The sequence below is a fragment of the Micropterus dolomieu genome, linkage group LG08 (assembly GCF_021292245.1).
Source record: "Micropterus dolomieu isolate WLL.071019.BEF.003 ecotype Adirondacks linkage group LG08, ASM2129224v1, whole genome shotgun sequence".
Lineage (NCBI taxonomy): Eukaryota > Metazoa > Chordata > Actinopteri > Centrarchiformes > Centrarchidae > Micropterus > Micropterus dolomieu.
The window spans coordinates 32,770,202-32,790,080 of record NC_060157.1 but is presented as its reverse complement, the minus strand read 5'-3'; the positions used below and the strand labels follow the sequence as shown (position 1 = coordinate 32,790,080).

The following is a 19,879-nucleotide window of genomic DNA, read 5'->3' as shown; positions in this document are numbered from 1 at the left end:
GGCTCTGTAAGAAGCATATCGAGGTTCTGCCGTGGCCTAGCCAGTCTCCAGACCTAAACCCAATAGAGAATCTTTGGAGGGAGCTCAAACTCCGTGTTTCTCAGCGACAGCCCAGAAACCTGACTGATCTAGAGAAGATCTGTGTGGAGGAGTGGGCCAAAATCCCTCCTGCAGTGTGTGCAAACCTGGTGAAAAACTACAGGAAACGTTTGACCTGTAATTGCAAACAAAGGCTACTGTACCAAATATTAACATTGATTTTCTCAGGTGTTCAAATACTGCAGCTGTATCATACAAATAAATAGTTAAAAAATCATACATTGTGATTTCTGGATTTTTTTTTTTTAGATTATGTCTCTCACAGTGGACATGCACCTACGATGACAATTTCAGACCCCTCCATGATTTCTAAGTGGGAGAACTTGCAAAATAGCAGGGTGTTCAAATACTTATTTTCCTCACTGTATGTCAGGTCATTAGAGCAGGTGACTTGTCTTGTTACAGTAACTACAGGAAGATCTCATTTAGTATAAATTAACTTTTTGACTGTAGTTAAACATCAGGTTCTCCTCGTGTTTGTGTTGCAGTTCAGTCAGGCCTCGGCCGTAAGAAGTTACACCAAGTTTGTGATGGGTGTAAGTTTAACACACACTGTCATCAGGAACATTTCTGGTGTGCGGCAGTACTTCCTGTTAATGGGCTGCTTGTTTCTCTAGATCGCTGTGAGTGTTTTAACATATCCATTCATGCTGGTGGCTGATCTAATGGCAGTCAGCAACTGTGGGTGAGTAACTTTTTCAGACATGTATGCACAAACACATAGACCGCTTCAGGTCAAACCCTGGATATACTTGCTTTTTAACAATGTGAAGGCGTAGAAAGGCGTCGGCTAGGCAAACGGCTTTTTATTTTAATGAGACATAACGATCTCGGTAATTGCAAACTAGCTCCATAAATGTAATTTTTTTTAAAAAGTCTGCTGCTGACCTTCTTTTGCGTTTAATGACAGTTGGCAAATCAATTGCATACTGCCACCACATGTTCATGTGCGGAATTGCATCTCTAGGACGCGTAGCATTAATTTCTGGAGATGTGCACAACCTACGCTCCAAAGGAACGCAGGATACACGTGGCAGCCATCTTATGTATGCGAATGCCTAGTTAAAAGCAAGTTTATCCAGGGCTTTAGGCGGGTTCATGTTCTGCATTTACATAAGTTTTAGGCTAGGTATATTTTGAGTTAATCTATTTAAATTGGTCTGTGTTGTCAGTCTGGCTGCAGGTCTTCCTCCTCACTCTCCCGTCTTCAAGTCCTGGCTGCACTGCTGGACTCACCTGAGCCACAAGGTACAGTCAAACCAGAACACTTCCAACATCAAACTCTTGTCCCTCGTCTTCAGATTCTGCGTTCTTATGCAGATATCCATCTGTAGAGCTTAAAAAGCAGTGAGCAACAGAAGGGTTTTGCCTGCAACATTCCCAAAATCTTTCATTTTTGATAATTAGTCATTGAAGTTATTATGAAGTTACTTCAGTAGCATTTTTGTTCTGTTTGTTGGAATTCTCTTTACATCCCTACAGCAATCAATAAGTCCTATGCTCTGTCACAAACATGATAAACATGTTGTGCTGCCAGGACTGTGATAAGCTGGGCCAATCATTTCATTCACCCCCAATGACATTATGAGATGGCCTACCTACCTGTCTATCCGCCTGCCTACCTGTCCACACACTCACTGTGCATGAATATGTGTTTAGGGGTACTGGCTTTGGATATCGGACTGTTGTTGGTGTCTGCAACATTACCTTAAAAATCATTGTTTTATTATTTTGAGTATTGAAACATAAAGTTCAGAACCCCCCATCCTTATCCCAATCACTTTCATGGCTTCCGTCACAGTATAACCACGTTGTTTTTAGACTGATACTATATGTACTACTGTATTTAGAGTTGAAGTATTTACAGTTGGTGTAACCCCCCTCTCTTGTCAGGGTCACCTCTTCAGAGGATCCAGCTTCTTTTTCCGCCGGGTGCCTGTCACTTCCCTGTCCTCCAACGAGGACTAACGTCATCATCAACTTGCTGTCGTCCATATTTGGCAGAGCAGCAGATGAACCTTTTGGTCCCTTCAGTCCAGTTTGGTGAGGATGAGGAGGTTCTCTTCACCGCCTGTTTGAGTCTGTGGTGCTTTGTTCTCGACCAAACGTTGTGAATATACTGCAATTCTGATTTCATGGCTTCTCCTGCGTAGCAACAGCCACTGAGGCTCATGGGTAATGCAGAAATTAATGCTGTCACACAAACCAAACTGAAAGAAGAACCCTCATCTCTGAGTGGAAACCTTTTTCAACCATAACTCCTGCAGTGTCATTGGTTTCTGTTTCTTGGGTTGGCGATGGTGCAGTTGATAAGACACTGATCCATCTACCAATGTGTCCCTGAGCAAGACACTTTACCCATTGTTGCTCCAGAGGCATGTGACCTCTGACATATCTAGCAAGTGTCAGTCGCTTTGGATAAAAGCATCAGCTAAATGAGTAAATGTTATTGTGGAGGGACACTGAGTTTGACCTTACCCACTGCTAATCATTTACACTACACTTAACATAATGGATAACAGATTTTGCAAAACTCAAAACATGTTTGTTTTAGAAATGTGGATGTTCAGGCTGCCATAGATTTCCACTCTTCCCTCATACATCCTCCTCCCAGACCTCACTCCCATGCTTACTCTCAGCCTTCTATCAGCAGTGACTCCCCTCCTCCAGTGTCTTCACACGAGGCCACTTCATAATTGAAGCTGCATGGCTCTTTGATCACAGGTGCGCTGCATCTGAAGGCTCTGCGGTTTCTTTGCGATTCAAACTAGCATCTGTTTCTGAAAATAATGTGTTTCTAGTTTTGCTGAGACCAACAAAAAGTATTTTTTTAAGTTTAAAGGAACATTATTTTAAAAAAGTGAATAAATTATGAATATACAGTATATACATGCATGGAAAACCCCATGCCTGTAACTTCATGTAATTTTTTTTTTTTACCCTGAAGTTCTCTGGATCTTTTTGTGCTTGTTTTTGTATTTATTTTTGTGCTATAAACATGTCATTCCATCAAACGGTGTGTGGTGTTTAAATGTCTCCACAGAGGACTGCTGTTAGCTGACACGTCGGTTACCTGAACCAAAGGGCCAATCACGTTCGCTCTGTAACTGTTCCACTCGTTTATTCTCCCTCACCTATAAAATCTTTGCTACTCGACAGTTTTCAGTTAATGTTAAATGAACTATATTTACTATTTACGAAGGGTCTGAACTGCTGACTTTGTTAATAATTTAGTTATGCTTCATGGAGCAGATTTAAAGAGATAAACTTTAAGCTTGCCATCAGTTGCTGATTGGACCAAAATTTTGTCTATTAACCAAAATGATCAACATTTACAACTGCAGACTGGATTGATTATTGGAAGAACACGTGAGTCATTAGCTTTACAATTGTAGATTACTTTTGCTGTTGGCTTATTAGAAATTGAGAAACCTGACCCTTCATTAATAACTTACATTAGAATTGATGGTTCATTAGAAATGTTCCTTAATTACCAACACTTTTAAATAATTATAGATGTATTGGTACATTATAAAGAGAAACCCATGGCCCTTATTAATGACTTGATTCATGTTACTGTAGGGACAGTGTTGGTCAGACATGAATTACATATACCCATTTTAGAAAGTTTTTTTTAGAATCAATGGCTTTATTAATACTTATTAAAACATTTACAAATGGTATTCAGACCTTAAGAATTCCTGGGTTGTTCTGTCCATGTGCATCATTGGAACATTTTCCTTAAAAGGGTAATTAAATACACCTACAAGCAATATTGTTTACTTTAAAGATTTTAGGTTGACAGTGTTCCAGTTTACCTGCAGGCCATGCACCTGAACTCTCGTGAAGGACGACACGACACAGGTAAGTGCAGAGTAATTCATTGTCAAATGCAGAAACAATACGACAGCCACACGCTACAAAGAGAACAGTGGTTTAAATAATGTACACCCACATTCCCAAACTCCCCCCGCTCATATCACACATCTGAGCCTCACATGTAGAAAACATACAGGTCTTCAAGCAACCCCAACAATGCATCGTGTTTTTTTCTCTCTCTCTCTCACACACACACACACTCAAAACAAGCTGTTCCACTTGCTCCCTCGCTTCAAGCCGACTCGTCTGCTGTTTGGTGAAAGCTTGTGGCGCAGGAGAAAGTAGTTCCCATAACAGTTTTTTAAAAAACTCCTGCCAGAGAAAGAAGCTCCACTGCGTGCTTTTCTAAAATGACTTGCAGTGTGCTCCGTCAACGCACAACTTGAAGACAGTTTATATTACAGACAACAAAAACCTTCAGCTGGTACCTGTGGTAGCCCGCACCTGCCAACCTGGAACAGTGGGGAGAGCTTTTAAGTTAAAACGATAATGTGTAAATATGATTAAGTCAAACCGACTTGCATTTGAGTTTGTGCAGCCAAAGTTAACAGTTTAAATTTTAGTAAAAACTCCTGATGAAAATATAAAGGTGCAGATGTTAGGAGAGTCCATCAGCGTTTCATTTCTGACTGTCTTGTTAATGTGGGAACGGGCATCCATGGTGAAACCAGATAAAAAACAGACAGGCTACATTCACACAAACAGCATTTTGAAATTATTGTGGCAAAAACGAAAAGAAAGTCTCCATAAAACTTAATTTACATTCACTTTAAATGACAGCATTTTGGATATTGTGTTCCCAGGAAAACATTTAGCCCTGTGCTTCTAAAGAGGAAGTCCACGCTGGATCTTGTTGGGAGGACGAGCACCGCTGTGCCGTGGAATTCCTCTTTACACATTCCTCTTAACACATTTGAGGCGACCACAAGACAAAAGCAACGCTGTGCGCTTACCTCCAGCAGCTGATAACCTCCAACATCCTGACCTCAGGAATAACCCACCACACTATTACAAATCAAGATATATGTAAAAAAAAAATTAAAAAACAACAAACAGAAGTAACTTCATCCATCAATCAAAGTAATCAAGCGTCCAGTGAACGCAGCACTCGGAGCAGACAGGGAGGATTTAAGCAGCTGGAAACAAGACCTCAGAGCAGAAACCATCATTTATCCCCACAAGCCAAGAAATATCTCATCCACACTCAACGCATCAGCCCAGAAACAGCGCCCCCTCACTTTGCATAATTCACAAAAGGTTGTTTCAAGTTCCCTGTTTTTGTGCCACCCTACAGTAACGCTTACAATCTGTACAATAAGTTCAGGTGGAGGAGGTCACCCTACAACACCTGCACTAGATTAAATGGGAAGACGTATTGTTTCATGATGATCTGGGCTTTCCCGCCCTGACGACACCAACAGTCGACATGTTCATGGCATTAAAACAGTAAAGACAATAAAAACACACAACCTAACGAGCCTGACTGTCCCGGGGTCGGATCAAACGTCACATAAGGTGCTAAAAAGGTTTAACATGGGTGAATATGTAACAAGACTTAAAATGCATCATCCTCATGTATTCACGCTGTTCAACAAGCAAAATCGCAACCTATAAAAACTACATTTCTACGTTCCAAGAAGTGACATGATTCAGTCTTTGGTTAGGGTTGCCTTCAGAAGCCAGCAGCACTTCAGAGACGGGAGCTCTTGTAGGAAAACCAAGAGACATGTTTGGACAGAATCCCTGAAGAGCACCTGATCCACTTCAGGTGACGACTTAATGCATCGTTTGAGTCCGGAAAAAAGCCCTTGGTAGGTCCGAAAGATCGGTGCTGGTTTGAAGAGAGGGAATGTAAATGACGCTGGTATCAGGAGCAGAGACATCACCACCACTGTAACCCCAGGCGAGCCTCCACCTGTGAGCAGGAAGTACGAAGGTACCCTCAGAAGCGTCAGAGAAAGTGAAGACCTGCAGAAATGAAGGCAGCAGCAGTTCCTATGGTGGAAAGCAGCGAGGTAAAAGAGCCCCTTTATTTGTTTAGGTAACAGAGAAAACAGACAGGGTTCTCCTTTCAGGGGTTTGGACGACTCGTTGGGTTTCAAGCTGGAGTTGTTTAAAGAAGGCATTCATCTCTTCCCCGACTTCATGTAGGACGGTATGGCTCCTCGAGCAGTCAGGCCCTCGAAGCGTTTATAGGTGTAGTTGATGAAGACCCAGTCCTTGTTTTTCAGGTCAGCCTCGGTCTGGTTGGACACCGGGGCGACTGGAGGAGGAAGAGGAATGTTTTTTTAATGGTTAAAGATGTGACAACAGAGGCAGAAAGTATGATGTGTTCAACAGACACAGGCGGCGTACCTGTCGGCGTGAGGATGTCTGAATCAGGGAACTCGTCAAAGTTTGAGGTGTCGTCGATGCTTTTGATCTCGATGGGGATGGCAGCAGGTCTTTCTCTGAAGAACAGTCAGAGAACAGTGGTGGACAAAGAACAAGCAACCAATAAGATCAGACTTTGTTTATGATTCAGAAACAGACCTGAGAAGTTCTGAAAACTGAAGGGCAAGGTGTGTAAACTGCAGCGTCACCTTATGGTTATTTTAATACGGTTAATTTTAGAACATTAAAGGAGACCTATTACGCTTTTTCCTATTTTCTGGCATATCTATAATGTTACAATGTCAGATGTTCACATTAAACATGACCAAAGTTTCAAATGATGAGGTAAAAGTATTAAAAAGAAATCTCTGTGAGCCTAAACCAAATCAAAATGTTCCAGTGCTAAAACTAATCCATCACAAGGTTAGAAAGCACACAATTGGGAATTTGCCAACCTGACGACAAGGGATGTACCGATCCTATACTGATATCGGCTCGACACTGAATGAAATAGCTGGATCAGCTATCGGTGCCATGGGGGCCGATCTACGTGATGCGTCAGCAGACCCGAACCTTTTGCTAGGAGAGCTAGCATAGCATGGAGTTACCTAAAGACAAGGGGTTGGGCGTATTTCACGCTTGATTGAACCGGAATACTTCTTAGTCTCTTCCTCATGGTGACGTAAGACCGCTTTTTAATTTTTCACTGGGATTAGATCAGTACTTGGTATCGGATCGGTGCATCCCTACCAGCCAAGGCACAAAGCACAGACAGCGTCATGTGATAACTGCTCCCACCTGATATGGTCGTAGTCCACCCCCTCAAAGAAAGGGTTGGATTTGATCTCCTCCACCCCCGCAGCACCGATCCTGTGCTCCTCCTCACAGCAGAACCTGCAACAACAACTCCAGTTCAACTCAACACAAACAAAGCAATGCTACTACTACCAATGCGCAAGTCCGATCACTGGTATCAGTGACTGATTATGGTACAAGTGAGTGGGTGGTTGTTCCTGCCTGAGGATGAGGTCTTTGGCCTTTTCTGATATAGGCACTTCTGGAGGGAAAGTCAGCGTCTCTCTCCAGTTCATCACCTTCCTGTATGTCTCCTGAGGCGTCTCTGAGCAGAACGGAGGGTAACCTGGAGGAAACGCAACAACCATCATTTAGAGAGCACCTGGCCTGTCTGAAGCTCCTGAAGGTCTATGAGGTGGTCTTAGAGTCCTTACCTATCAGCATCTCATACATGATGACACCCAGACTCCACCAGTCACACAGCTTGTTGTATCCATTTTGCATGAAGACCTCTGGAGCAATGTAGTCTGGGGTTCCCACTGTGGAGAAGGCCTGAGGAGGAGAAAGAGGACAAGCAGGAGCAGTGTTTTTAATAAAAGCTGAACTCAAATGGGTTTGACAAGGGGCTGATTCAGCTTCAATAAAAGCCCACCCTTCTTTCTTTTAGTTACATGACCTTTAAATATTGTCGACGACTGTTGTGTCAGTGAACTGAAACATCTGTGGGACTGAATATTTTCATATTTCGGTCTTGATGAAAAAAATATATTTCTACAATTCATAAGCATGTCAACTAGTCAAATGTTCAAGTTGTCGAACCCCGATCAGCTGTTTGGAGTCAAGTCAGGAAATATCTGATCAAAAGAAAAACTCACCGAGATTATGAATCTGACTGGAAATGTGACAAATGTGCTACAGACACACTTCAGTTTTCAAATGAGATACCAGCCCTAATAAATACACTACCTGACAGAAGTTTTATAACAGCCCCATATTTCAGGTAGTGTGTATGAAGTAGTTTAAGTCCAGTGAAAAACCTTAAATGGTACAAAATTAAGCAGCAAACTGCCAAAGTTAAAAACAACGTTAACGTCACCAAAACACACATTTTCAGAAATAAAAATTGTTCATTATTTCACTGTAAGATGAACCGATGACCAGCTGCTCCGTCTTCCTTCATTAATATTATATACAGTATATATAATATAGTCCAAATAAAGCTTCTGAGGGTGGATTAACAGGCGGTTCCAAGGTGTTTACTGTAGAAATGTTATATTTCCTGCCACTGCTGCAGAATAACCAAAGAAGGTAAAGACAAAGTTTAGGTCAGAAAAAATGAACACCAAACAGTTTTTAGGGATCAATAACGAGTTAATAACTTATTCTGCAGCAGTGTTTCAGGCCTCCTTTGAGACGCATATTCTTTTAAATTGTGCTGTTTCACATATTCCACACGATCAAGGATGAAAAGTCACGTGACTAAAGTGCTGTTCGGACTTACCAGCTGCCTCCTGTTCCTCTTCCAGGTCTCTGCTTTCCTCTTGGAGTTCATGTTCTGGAAGGCTGTGGAGAGGTGACAGCTCAGTGTTAAAGCTGTGACCTGATGTCTCATACAGGTAAACAAACTTAATGAAAGTGAATATAGAAATGATATGAAATAAATGAAGGGGTTGCCTGACTTTGTTTACTGAGGTCACTGGGCAGGCTGTGGTTCAGGTTCTTGTAGAACTCGGTGCGGTGAGCCCTCTTCAGCCCTGTGCACAGTCCAAAGTCCGACAGCTTCACGTGGCCCTGCAAACACAACACACACTATTAGAACCACTGACGTCTGCGGCACACAGTGATGGGTATCGTTAAGGTTTTAACCCTGTCTAGCTCAGTCGGTAGAGTCGGGTTCCACTCTAGCCCCTCACTGCATGTCATCCCTTCTCTCTCCATAATTTCCCGCCTCTCTCTATCCTATCTGGAAAAATGGCAAAAATACCCCAAAAATATGTTGAACAAACATTTTTTTGCTACTCTGACCGATACATTAAGTACCTTAATGGTATTCTTATGGGTTAAGAGAAAAAACTAAACAAATGAAATGAAATGTAAAACAAAAGAAATAAACAATTATTTACTACATGAACTCACAACTAAACAATCAGCTGGCTAATGCTTACTTTTAATCTAATGAACCCGTGTTTGCATAGTTTCGTTAACTTCGTATGTGGCTCTAGGGTTAGGGTTGTTTCCACTGTATATGTATTCCTGTATATGTTTCACAATAAAAGCCTACCAGAGTAAGCCCATTAAGCTGCTGAAGAGCTTTTAACATGAAACACCTGGATAGGAAGGTTTAATAAATCTATCCTCTGTAACTCATTAGCTTCATGTCCTTGTGGTTCATTTCTACATTGACCCAAGAAAACCCTAAGCTGCTAGCGTACAGACCTGATGTAGATGAGAGATAAACTACCAGAAATCGAAAACAGTACATTTCTCTGCCTGTATATGATGCACTTTACATAAATGTTTGGGCAGATTGCTTGTGTTTCTGCCATCATAAGTAAAAGTCTTGTTGCACATAGACTCTGCTTAAGTGAATGTTTACTTCTCTCCACATCGACTTACAGGGACATTTGGATATTAGGGTTCAATTTTATGGATTCTCAGTCTACTTTTTGAATCTCATCTCTGGTTCCAACCACTTCACCACGGACCTTCATCTTCTTCCTAAGAAAATAAAGTTAAGAATCGATAAGCAGAATCCAAAAGCAGGGGTCTTATCCAATCCACAGTTCATGGAAATTTGCTTCCAACCTGGAACCGGTTCTTGATACCCAACCCTTCTAGGTATCCTCCTCTACTTTCTCAAAGCTCCCCTGCTCTCTCTTTGTTGTTGACAGCGAAGACCGAAACCACCCCTCTGCATCAGGTGCACTTACCTTCAGTTTGAACATCAATTTTCTAACCAAAAACATGCACATTAAAGAAGCTGCTCATCTTATAAAAGATGTCGACTCACCCTGGAGTCCAGCAGCAGGTTGTCTGGTTTGATGTCTCTGTGGATGAAGCCCAGCTGGTGAATGGAGTCGATGGCCAGCACTGTCTCCGCTATGTAGAACTGAGTGGCCTCTTCTGTCAGCGTGTCCTTCTTCATCAGCAGAGTCATCATGTCTCCTGCACCATAACAGCACAGGCCTCAGCCGTCATCATGTTGTACAGAGGGACACAAAATAGGGGTCAACCAATAATCGGTCTGGCCGATTATCGGCGCGGATATTCAGCTTTTTCCCAATAATCTGCATCGGTCTTTTTAAAAACAGATAGCAGATATAATTAATTAAAAAATGAGCTCCTTTGGCTCTGATGCAGCCGCCTCTCTCTGTCTGTACTCACCACTCTGTGTGCTGGAGCAACGTCCCCGCCCACAGTACAAGCTGATTCAAGTCACGAGTCAGTAATAGCCTATCAACACTGACTATTGTGCGGAAGTAGCCACGAACAAGCCACCACGTTGGAGCCCCTCTCCTCCTGTCTCAGCAGAGCTCCGTAAATACACACACACACGCGGAGCGGAGCTAGCGGAGATGAGTGTAGTTTACACAAGTTGACCATAACTACGCCCGTTCCTCTAAGTAAGTGCAAAAACATTAGTCCTAGTAAAAGGCTGATACTGCATCAGTACAGTAAGCAGGAACGTGCATCAAGCGATATTTTAATCTGCTCTGTCTCATCCACCGCAGCTGTGTTTTGCTTTTACACGAGCACATGTGCTAGCTTGGCTAATAGATAGTTATAACCAAGCTAAATCTCTCTGTCTGTAGCCTGTTTAGCTGAGATGCTACGTACCTTAAAAAAAATTAAAATAAAAAATAAAAGAAAGCAGCAGCAGAGGGTTTTTCTGTTTTTTTCCCCCCGGGCCGATCCCGATTATTAATAACCAATTAGGCCGATGACCGATTTAATTCAAAATTTAGAATAGCTAGCACATGTGCTTGTGTAAAACCAAAACACAGCTGCGGTGGATGAGACAGTATATTAAAATATCGCTTGGTGCACGTTCCTGCTTGTACTGATGCAGTATCAGCCTTTTACTAGTATTGCTGTACTTACTTGCAGTAATGGCTGTAGTTATAGTCAACTTGTGTAATCTACACTCCGCTAGCTCCAGCTAGTACTGTGGGCGGGACATTGTACTCACGACTCTGTGGGCTCCAGCAGACAGAGAGAGGTGGCTGCATCAGAGTTAAAACAGCACTTTCTTTTTATTAATTAATTATATCAGCTATCTGTTTTTAAAATGATCGATGCAGATTATTGGGAAAATGCTGAATATCAGTGTCAATAACCAGCCAGGCCGATTATTGGTCGACCCCTATTGTCTACTGTGGAGAGTCTCCTTTTCTTCCTCTACATGCGTTATTAATTCAACAGAATCTCAAGCGATGCTATTGTTTTTAAGCTGTCTAATTTCCCTTTGTTAATAGTTGTTTGGTTGTGGTGGAAAGGCAAAAAGGTTAGTTCCTAGTTTAGCTCCTGAGATTAGTTCCTCTGGTCTTTATCCTGGTCAGACTCGAGTCAGAACACCTGTGTTAATCCAAAAGGTTTAACACTAGTTTAGTTTTTATATAAACAATCTAGATAAACTTGACTCAACTAGAAACCCGTTTTCGCTGCTGCTCAACATACCTTACATCAGCTGAAGCTTGTTCTGAATGCAGATAAAACCCAACTAATGGTCTGCTCCTTGTCCTCCTGAAGCTAGAAACAGACCTCTACATCTTTGTTGTATTACTACCTACCAGGGAAACATGACTGAGACAGAAACTTCACAGAATATTTATCAGGCATGCAACCAGATAAACACACAGAGACAGTCTCAGACGGGTCTGTCTAAGCTTACATGTTTGTATAGATTACTTGCAACTGTGTACTGCAACAAGAGAAAGATACCATCACGCAAGGGCGTCAGTTTGTGTTGAAAAGCGGTGGGGACATAAGGGCTCAGATTAGGGGTCCAACGATATAGTTAGGTCACGAGATGTGGCGATGCACCATACTGGTGTCACAAGAAAGAGATGTGATGATAATTTAACAGTATTTAACAGAAATCATCAAAGCTGAAATATGAGCCGAGGGGTCTGGGGCTCCTCCCCCAGAACACTTTGAGCATTAAACACTTAATTTCCTACATTCTAGTGACATTTTCTGTACTGCCTTTCCTACATCAATTTAGAAAGGGAAACACAAAATTCAGGTGACAATTCAAAAACTATAAGTATTACAGAATCTAATGCAGTGCAGCTCGCAGGGAGCCTGCGTTGCTTTCATATACATTTCTTCTGTAGATCAACTTTTCTCGTGTAATATTTTCCCTGCTAAGTCAACACACATGCAGGCATGATTTAGCCTTCCCTCCTCTTTTGTCATGTTCACAGGGAGAGAACGGAGAATTTGGCGCAATAGAAACTTTAACAAGAAGTTGTTAAAAGTTACTGACTGGTGCTGCATGTTTTGGGGTCATTTTATAATCAGTAGTTTGCTTATTCTTACTTTTTTAAAAAAAAGGGGAAAATAAACCTTTCTCAAAGCACTTTCATTTCTTCTTTACCATTTCATGCTGCAGGCTTTTTAAGAGATCAGCCTTTATTTGTCTCACAGGTGAGAAATTTCAACATTTCAACATTACAGCAGGAAAGCATTTTAACAAACGCTTTCAAAAAGTGATGGGGACATGTCCCCACCGTCCGACAGTGTAATTAACACAGATGCCGACACTTTTTATCCTGTTGATGTTAGCCTACATTACATCCAGGTTGCTGCCACTGCTCTGAACAGTTAGCTTAGCTAACATTAACAGCGGGCAAAGTTATAAAATTGGCAACATTTCTGTATCAGACAGGACAGTTAACATTGTAAGCTAGAATAAATCTGTCTTACATTACACCTGCTTTCCGATGGACAGCTCATTTGGCAGTCTTTTACCGTCCTCACGTGTTCAGCTGTCAGACCCGTGTAGCAGACTTGAAAAAAAGACCCGCCCTACGCTGCCTGATTGGGTTGAGGCATTAGGAGTGACGATTGGGTAGGCACAGCCAGTTGTAAAGTTGCAAAGCTCATGCTAGAGTGGACTCTGTAAATAAAACTGGTAGGCCTAAATGCTGTCCTAGCAATGAGTGACCCCTTCACAATTTTTTTTTTTTTCTTTCCCCCCTCCTTCCACATTTTGGTTTCAAAATGGTGAATTTTGCAAAAAGGTGAGGAGTTTGCATACCTGATTATTATTATTTTCTAATGCCGCAGCTCAAATTGCAGATGATTTGAGAATGGTGTGCTTCCCTAGAAATGTGACCCCAATCGGCCACATGGTGGCGCTATAATTAACACTTAAAAATGCAAACTTTGAAAGGCCACGCCCCTCCCACTGTAAGTCCGATTCACTTGAAATTGCTCACAGGTCCAGCTCAATGTGCGTAATCGTTTTCAAAGTCCTCCGTTTTCACCTGTCCAAACTAAAACGCTACCCCGGAGTTTAAAAAAAAAAAAAAAAAAACGTAGTCATCAGCGTTTTCGAACTTCAACGTTTTAGGTGTTAGGATTCCTCATTTTAGTCTGGATGGGAGGTGGAAACGTAGCAGAAGGTCTGCGGTTTAAAACAAAAACGTAACAGTGTGGATGTGGAGCCTTAAACTGTAAAGTTCTTAGGGGGCTCCCCCTGGTTGCGTGTCGAAGTGTCCTTTGGTAAGATACTGAACCCCGAATTGTATGAATGTGTGTGAATGCAGATGTAGTGTAAAAGCGCTTTGAGTGGTTGAAAAGACTAGAAAGGCGCTATACAAGTACGGAGCATTTATACACCACTGCACTAAATCTGCTGGGGTTGGATGTCCTTCCTGAGAAAACCATAGCCTCAGTCACTGGTACACTTGCTGGATAAATAAATTAATAATTTAATTTAAAAGCTGGCTTGTGATTGGTCCTGCTCTCTCCAAAGTCTGGTGTTAGGGGGTCCTACCTCCAGGCAGGAACTCCATGATGAGGTAGAGGTTCATCTTATCTTGGAAGCTGTAGAACATCTTGACCACCCACAGGCTGTCTGCCTCTACCAGGATGTCCCGCTCAGCTCGGATATGACCCACCTAACAGACAGACACAGGTTCAAAGACGTCCCACAGGTGCAGCAACGGGGTTACAGAGTGTGTGTGTGTTGAGTGCCTCACCTGTTCTTTCTCCAGCATGTCGGCTTTGCGGAGGATCTTCATGGCGTAGACGTGACCGGTGTCTTTCTTCTGCACCAGACGAACCTGCAGGCAAACACAGCAATGCTCACACCAACCTAACAGAGACACTTTAAAACAGTCCTACAAGAGCAAGTATTGTAAAACCCTGACCCCCGGCAAAAAACAAAAAAAATGCTTCGCACCTTCCTCAGAATTCTCTTTTCCCCACACTCAGACACACAAGAGGCCCAAACCTCAGTTCCTCTTTCTGTCCCCCTCCTTGCCCGTCTACACCACTTTCTCCATCAGCAGTATGTTTTATAAAGTTGCCTTCCGTACGTTTCCACCCGCAATCTGTTATCACGGCAGCAGGTGAGCCGCTTGTAGGCTTGTTAATGACGCAGCCTATTAAACAACCGAAACCAACGTCTGCACTCTGTGTGTTCTCTGCTGCTTTACCTGCTCCGTGCTACGTCATAGGCTACCAAGTTTTTAACCGAGTAAAGTCTGTGCAAGTAAACACATGCACATGAGGCGACCGCTAAAACTCCCTGCATGCACGCACGCCCCCGATGCCATCGTCCATCCCGATGTCTACAAAATTTCCAATCGGACGATGTCTACATTGAAACATCGCCCAACCCTAACACAAGGTATTAAGAGAAATCTGTGTTTCTGCTGATAGATGGATGAGTTCAGGATGTTTACACGTGCAGACAGAGCTGTGCTTCTGCTAAAATACACTGAGGGAAACCTCACTACTTAACAGTAGTTTATGATGTCCAAGATATCTCAACCTGTGATCCTGTGTCAGCAAGCTAAAAAGACCTTTTCATTGCACATGACAGAAAAGCATTTATCTGATCAGCTCAGGGTATTTATATAAAAAGGTTTTTACCTCTCCAAAGGCTCCTCGGCCAATCACCTTCAGGGACTCGAAGTCCTCAAGACCCAGGCGTGTGCGTTTCAGACGCAGAAACTCCGTCTCTTTCCTCGCATGCTGAGAACGTCGCATTCGTTTCTGCAGAACACAGACCTTTAAATTAACCATCCAGTGTGATGCGCTCTTAACCTCGCTCATAACTGTATCTGTTCAAAGCAATAAGTAAAACTCACTATTATACACTTCCTCCAGGTGATCTCAGTACAATAGATTTTTAAGTTTCCACTGTAAAGGAATAACTTCAGAATACTGCCAAGCTTAAACTAAACTGTTTAACGTTCCTGCAGATATGTTACTTCTTATGGACTTTACTTCCCCAGAAGTTGTCTTCTCGGGCTTCTTCCAGGCCGTGTTTTACCTTCACATTTTTCTGATTCTGACTTCTGGCTCAGACACTTAAATGCTTACTGTTCTCTCAAAGGAAATAAACATAAAGCACTTTACAGCGCTGATCCAGCTGATCTAAAATTCCAAACAGACCAAACAACAATGGGATCTTAGACAGAATTCTCCCATACTGCCACAAAGCATGCTGGGAAAACATTGCAGGTTTGTTACTCACCTCTTCATCAGCCAGGCCCTCCTGATCCATCACCTTCTCCAGCTTCTGCTGCCTGAAAAGACAAACTGACCTTTAGTACTGCTTACAGCCACAGAAGCAGGTCCCGTCAGATCAGTTACTGTACACTGACGTTTCTCAACTATCTGACTGCATCCTCATCTCGGTTTGGAGAAAGAATTCCTGCCAATGAGGCACCGTTTATACTTTCCAAAATTAATGACAACTGTTTTTTCCCTGATGCGACCCTCAAACCACCACATGTACTGAGCCAGGGTTTCTGTGTCCCTTTACACTCCTATGACCATCAGCAGGTGGCAGAAATCTGCATTTTAAATAAAGAAATGTGCCAGCTGCCTCACAAAAAAACATCTGGACGGTGGGGAGTATGTGATAGAACTTGTCACAACAGGAAGTGGCCTTGCCTCAACTTAAAGGAACATTATGCAAGATCTGGTGTGATTTGGCGCTGCTACCATGTGTGGACGACAACGGCACCACACTCCACCAGTTGAAAAGTTGAAACTCGCCGCTAGCTATAAATCTGGAACTGATGTTAGCAAATTTACTAGCTATACTCTAAGTGCTCTTGCGTAAGCTGCTGTCTAGCTTGGTCTCTTTCTTTTCTCTTCCTCGCTTCCTCCGACATCAGACTCTTCGCAGCCTCTGTCATCGTTACTGAGAATACCAAGCTAGCTTCTTCCAAATAACTCACATTGTACATTATATAATTGTTGCTTCTTCTTATAGCTTGCTGAAGAGTCATGTTGAGGTGTTGTGGTGCTGCAAAGCATTACGCCGTTCTAGCGAAAGGTTTCCAATGCCAGAGTTGCAATGCCAGAGTGTGTTATTAGAGACTGAGACGGTTATTTTAAAGATTAAAAACACATCATAATGCTGCTTTTAACCAGACATAAGCCACACCCCCTGATGAAAAATAAAAAGCATGCCATTACAACACTATGGTCATCTAAAGTCAGCGTGCAGCTACTGAAAAAGTCTGTGTGAAGATCTAAAACCTGTGGGCGTTACCTCATCTCTCTCTCCTCGTGCTGGGCGATGAGATTACTGTAGAAGTTCTCCAGGGTCACTTTGGCCATGGTGACCCGCTCCTTGGTGTGGTTACTCATGGAGGAACACGAGCTCTGGCCGGTCATCGCCATGCTTTACTTGGAAAAGACACACAGAAGATGAAGTAAGCAGAGAGTCTCTCAGTGCACGCCACTGGAAACACATGTCCATTCGGGGCGCCGCCACATAGCAGAAACACTGCACCACTGAGGAGGCGGGATGACGGAGGGCTGAAGGATGCAGCAGAGCAGACTGCAAAAAGTCGATGTTACGACACTGAGCTAAGCTCTAAGAAATGTGAAGTATGAAAGGAGTTGACTGTTGGCCCAATTGAGGAAGGAAAGCGGCTGGCTCAGCTCCCCGAGCACAGCGATGATAACATTGTGACAGTGCAGTTATGAAGAAATGTGATTTATGCAAGAGCTCATGGTGTGAGAGAGACGGGGTTTGAAGTAGAGCTGGGCGGTATATTGAGGTATACCGATATAATTTCAAGAGACATAAAATTAGACTATCATTTATACTAATATAGTTTGATGTTGAATTAATTACTGTTTCTGTAAAGTCCTGCCAGCGTTTTCTCCTCTCTCTCCCTTACCACACAGCCCCGCCCCTCCCTCTACATCTGCATGCAGCCATCTACTCACAAACTCTCAACAACATGGAGAGAGACACAGTACTAAAGACCTGGCTTGTAATAAGAAAATGACAACGGTTCAGTCAGTCGGCGGGCCGCCCAGGTTAGGCAACACATTGTAGCATTTATCAGAGACACACAGAGTGATTACTTACAAGTAGCGACACGGTGGACCAGGTAAAGCGACAGTGAATACACCAGTCACATGTCGTTCGTTAGCTAGCACGTTGGTTTTGTTTTGATAGGCTACGTCGTCAACATGTGGGTAGAAAAGTCCAGAAGACAAGTTCTGGGGTTTTTTGGCGACTTTATACAATGTAGCCTACTACTGAGGAGAAAGTGACCGGAGACAGAAAGCGGCGGGGCACTCTGACGTGTTTGCAGCAGACAACGTTAGGTCTGTGAGTGTGATGTCAATAAGTGAGTGACACTTAAGATGGAAAATCAAATATAATTAAAATGGTGAAATAAGAAACAAGCAAATTTACTACAAAAGTAAAATCATGGCCACTAAAACAGACACCCCCCCCCCCGAGCCAACTAAGCAGAAAATACAGATATATATTTTATACCGGAATTCTGCCCAAAAGTACCAGGATATGACTTTTTGGTCCATATCGCCCAGCCCTAGTTTGAAGTATCCTGAACACCAACATGTTTCTACATTTAAAGCAGATTTAAGTAGTGAAACAACATAAAAATCCTTCAGCAGGTTCATCTGTACACTGTGCGGTGGACTAGGGGAACTCGTGTGTGAATATGGAGCACCTGCTGTACATCATTTACATCTGTCTGACTAACGACAGTAGTAGCATACTTTACAACCAAAGCTGTTGGTAATATTTAACCAGTTTGGACATTTTCTGCTCGCGCTCTCTGTGTATCAACAGGTTCGGTTCAGGTTAATTTTCCTCAAAAAAACATGTTGAATTCCTTCATGTGAATCACAAACGAATCAGCACGTGAGGTTTCTTTTAAGATTATTTATGTTGTTGAGGAAAAGGGACTGAAAAAAGATTTTTCATTTTACTCATAGAACATATTTGTTGAAAACAGATTTTATCATAACAGTTTTAAATGTTTTGCCTCAGATTTGTGAAGTGATCCACTCAAGTGTTTTTTCTGACCATAAAGAAATGTTTTAAACCACAATTAACCATTTGGTTTCTTCTATTTCACTCAGGAACAAAAATCTGAATTTAAACCTGAAAGAAATAATGATGACATTTTATCCTGATAATTATCCATATCTTAACAGTTTTGGTCGTATTGCCTAGCCCTAAATTTAATACACACTGAAGCTGATCGGATGCTGTAAGGATTCCACTGAAACTGTCGTTTAACAGCAGGTCCGCCTTCGTAACGTCGCTGTAGTGACTTTTCTGTCAGACAGACATCAGTGCTTATTCAAACACGAGACTAGCGCTGGGGCGATTTGTCGACGTAACCGATTACGTAAATATGTCTACTCGCATTACGTGCGTCGAAGCGTTCCCCCGGACAAGCTCCAGCTACAAGGCCATGCCTTCGACCATCTAAAGTTTGGAGTATTTTAGACAGACACTCAACGTGCTGCTCCGTGTGCTCTGAGAAATGGAAAAAAAGCCGATTTTCCATTAGCAGTACCAGCTCAACTCGCCTCGACTCGACTCAGTTTGGCCGTGCTCCGTTTTCTATTGCAGATAGTACCCAGAGATATGCCGAGTTCAAGTCCAGTGGGAACTGAGATATTTCCCAGTTGAAACTTCCGACATCAAAGCGTTCCAGGTGCATGGTGGTGCATGACGCTGAAAGTGAACGAAAACCATGGCTGACTGGGACAAAGTGGACACACAGTTGCACCCTCAGCAGTGTTTTAGGTGTTAATTAAAAGGATGGCAGTTTAACTGCAACAACGGACATAAATAGCCTATACGTTAATAGTTCTGTGTACCCGTCTAGCTACATCAGTTAGTAACCCTCAAGACAGTCAATGTTGTAGGTTACCCTTCCTAATGTTTTTAACAAAACTTTTATGCAGAGAAGATGACTATATGAGATTCTTTACTGTAGCCAGCTACCTAATAGGCCTAACATATTTCTACATCAATGTATGCAGAACAGGTTTTACTATATGATTGTATGGATTATTTTAATAGAAATACATTTAAATATACTTTTTGTTGCCTTTTAGTTTATGGTTTACCATTTACAATGTGGGCTTCCATGGGCGCCGACATTGTTTTGTGACGTAATTCCGCTGCTACTCGTGAAGTCGGGGTACAGATTTTTTCTCCGAGTTCACAAGTAGGAAATCCGACTTCACGTGGCATTCC

The 19,879-nt window shown here is 42.5% G+C and overlaps 2 protein-coding genes across 2 annotated transcripts; one reads left to right on the top strand and one right to left on the bottom strand.

Moving 5' to 3' along the window:
* Nucleotides 1–156: 156 nt before the first annotated feature.
* On the top strand, nt 157–3,113 carry LOC123975289 (mitochondrial carrier homolog 1-like). The gene is made up of 5 exons (XM_046056615.1): nt 157–188; nt 588–635; nt 717–784; nt 1,272–1,347; nt 1,993–3,113. The coding sequence occupies exons 2-5, from the start codon at nt 630–632 to the stop codon at nt 2,065–2,067; spliced, it is 225 nt and encodes a 74-aa protein (XP_045912571.1). The 5' UTR covers nt 157–188; nt 588–629; the 3' UTR covers nt 2,068–3,113.
* Nucleotides 3,114–3,964: 851 nt separating this feature from the next.
* LOC123975125 (serine/threonine-protein kinase 38) lies at nt 3,965–17,050 on the bottom strand. The gene is made up of 13 exons (XM_046056312.1): nt 16,889–17,050; nt 15,860–15,911; nt 15,253–15,375; nt 14,355–14,438; nt 14,150–14,273; nt 10,157–10,311; nt 8,826–8,937; nt 8,648–8,709; nt 7,581–7,698; nt 7,369–7,492; nt 7,150–7,245; nt 6,334–6,428; nt 3,965–6,241 (listed from the first exon to the last, which is right to left on the bottom strand). Exons 1-13 carry the CDS (start codon nt 17,017–17,019, stop codon nt 6,105–6,107), a joined length of 1,413 nt encoding a protein of 470 aa, XP_045912268.1. The 5' UTR covers nt 17,020–17,050; the 3' UTR covers nt 3,965–6,104.
* Nucleotides 17,051–19,879: the final 2,829 nt, after the last annotated feature.

Excerpts from the sequence above, each read along its gene's own strand:
- LOC123975289 (XM_046056615.1), top strand. Across the intron at positions 785-1,271 it reads ATGGCAGTCAGCAACTGTGG|TCTGGCTGCAGGTCTTCCTC; the intron begins GTGAGTAACTTT and ends CTGTGTTGTCAG. Across the intron at positions 1,348-1,992 it reads GGACTCACCTGAGCCACAAG|GGTCACCTCTTCAGAGGATC; the intron begins GTACAGTCAAAC and ends CTCTCTTGTCAG.
- LOC123975125 (XM_046056312.1), bottom strand. The coding sequence starts at position 17,019 with ATGGCGATGACCGGCCAGAGCTCGTGTTCCTCCATGAGTAACCACACC. Across the intron at positions 14,439-15,252 it reads GCCGAGGAGCCTTTGGAGAG|GTTCGTCTGGTGCAGAAGAA; the intron begins GTAAAAACCTTT and ends GTTTGCCTGCAG. Across the intron at positions 6,242-6,333 it reads AGACATCCTCACGCCGACAG|TCGCCCCGGTGTCCAACCAG; the intron begins GTACGCCGCCTG and ends TTCCTCCTCCAG.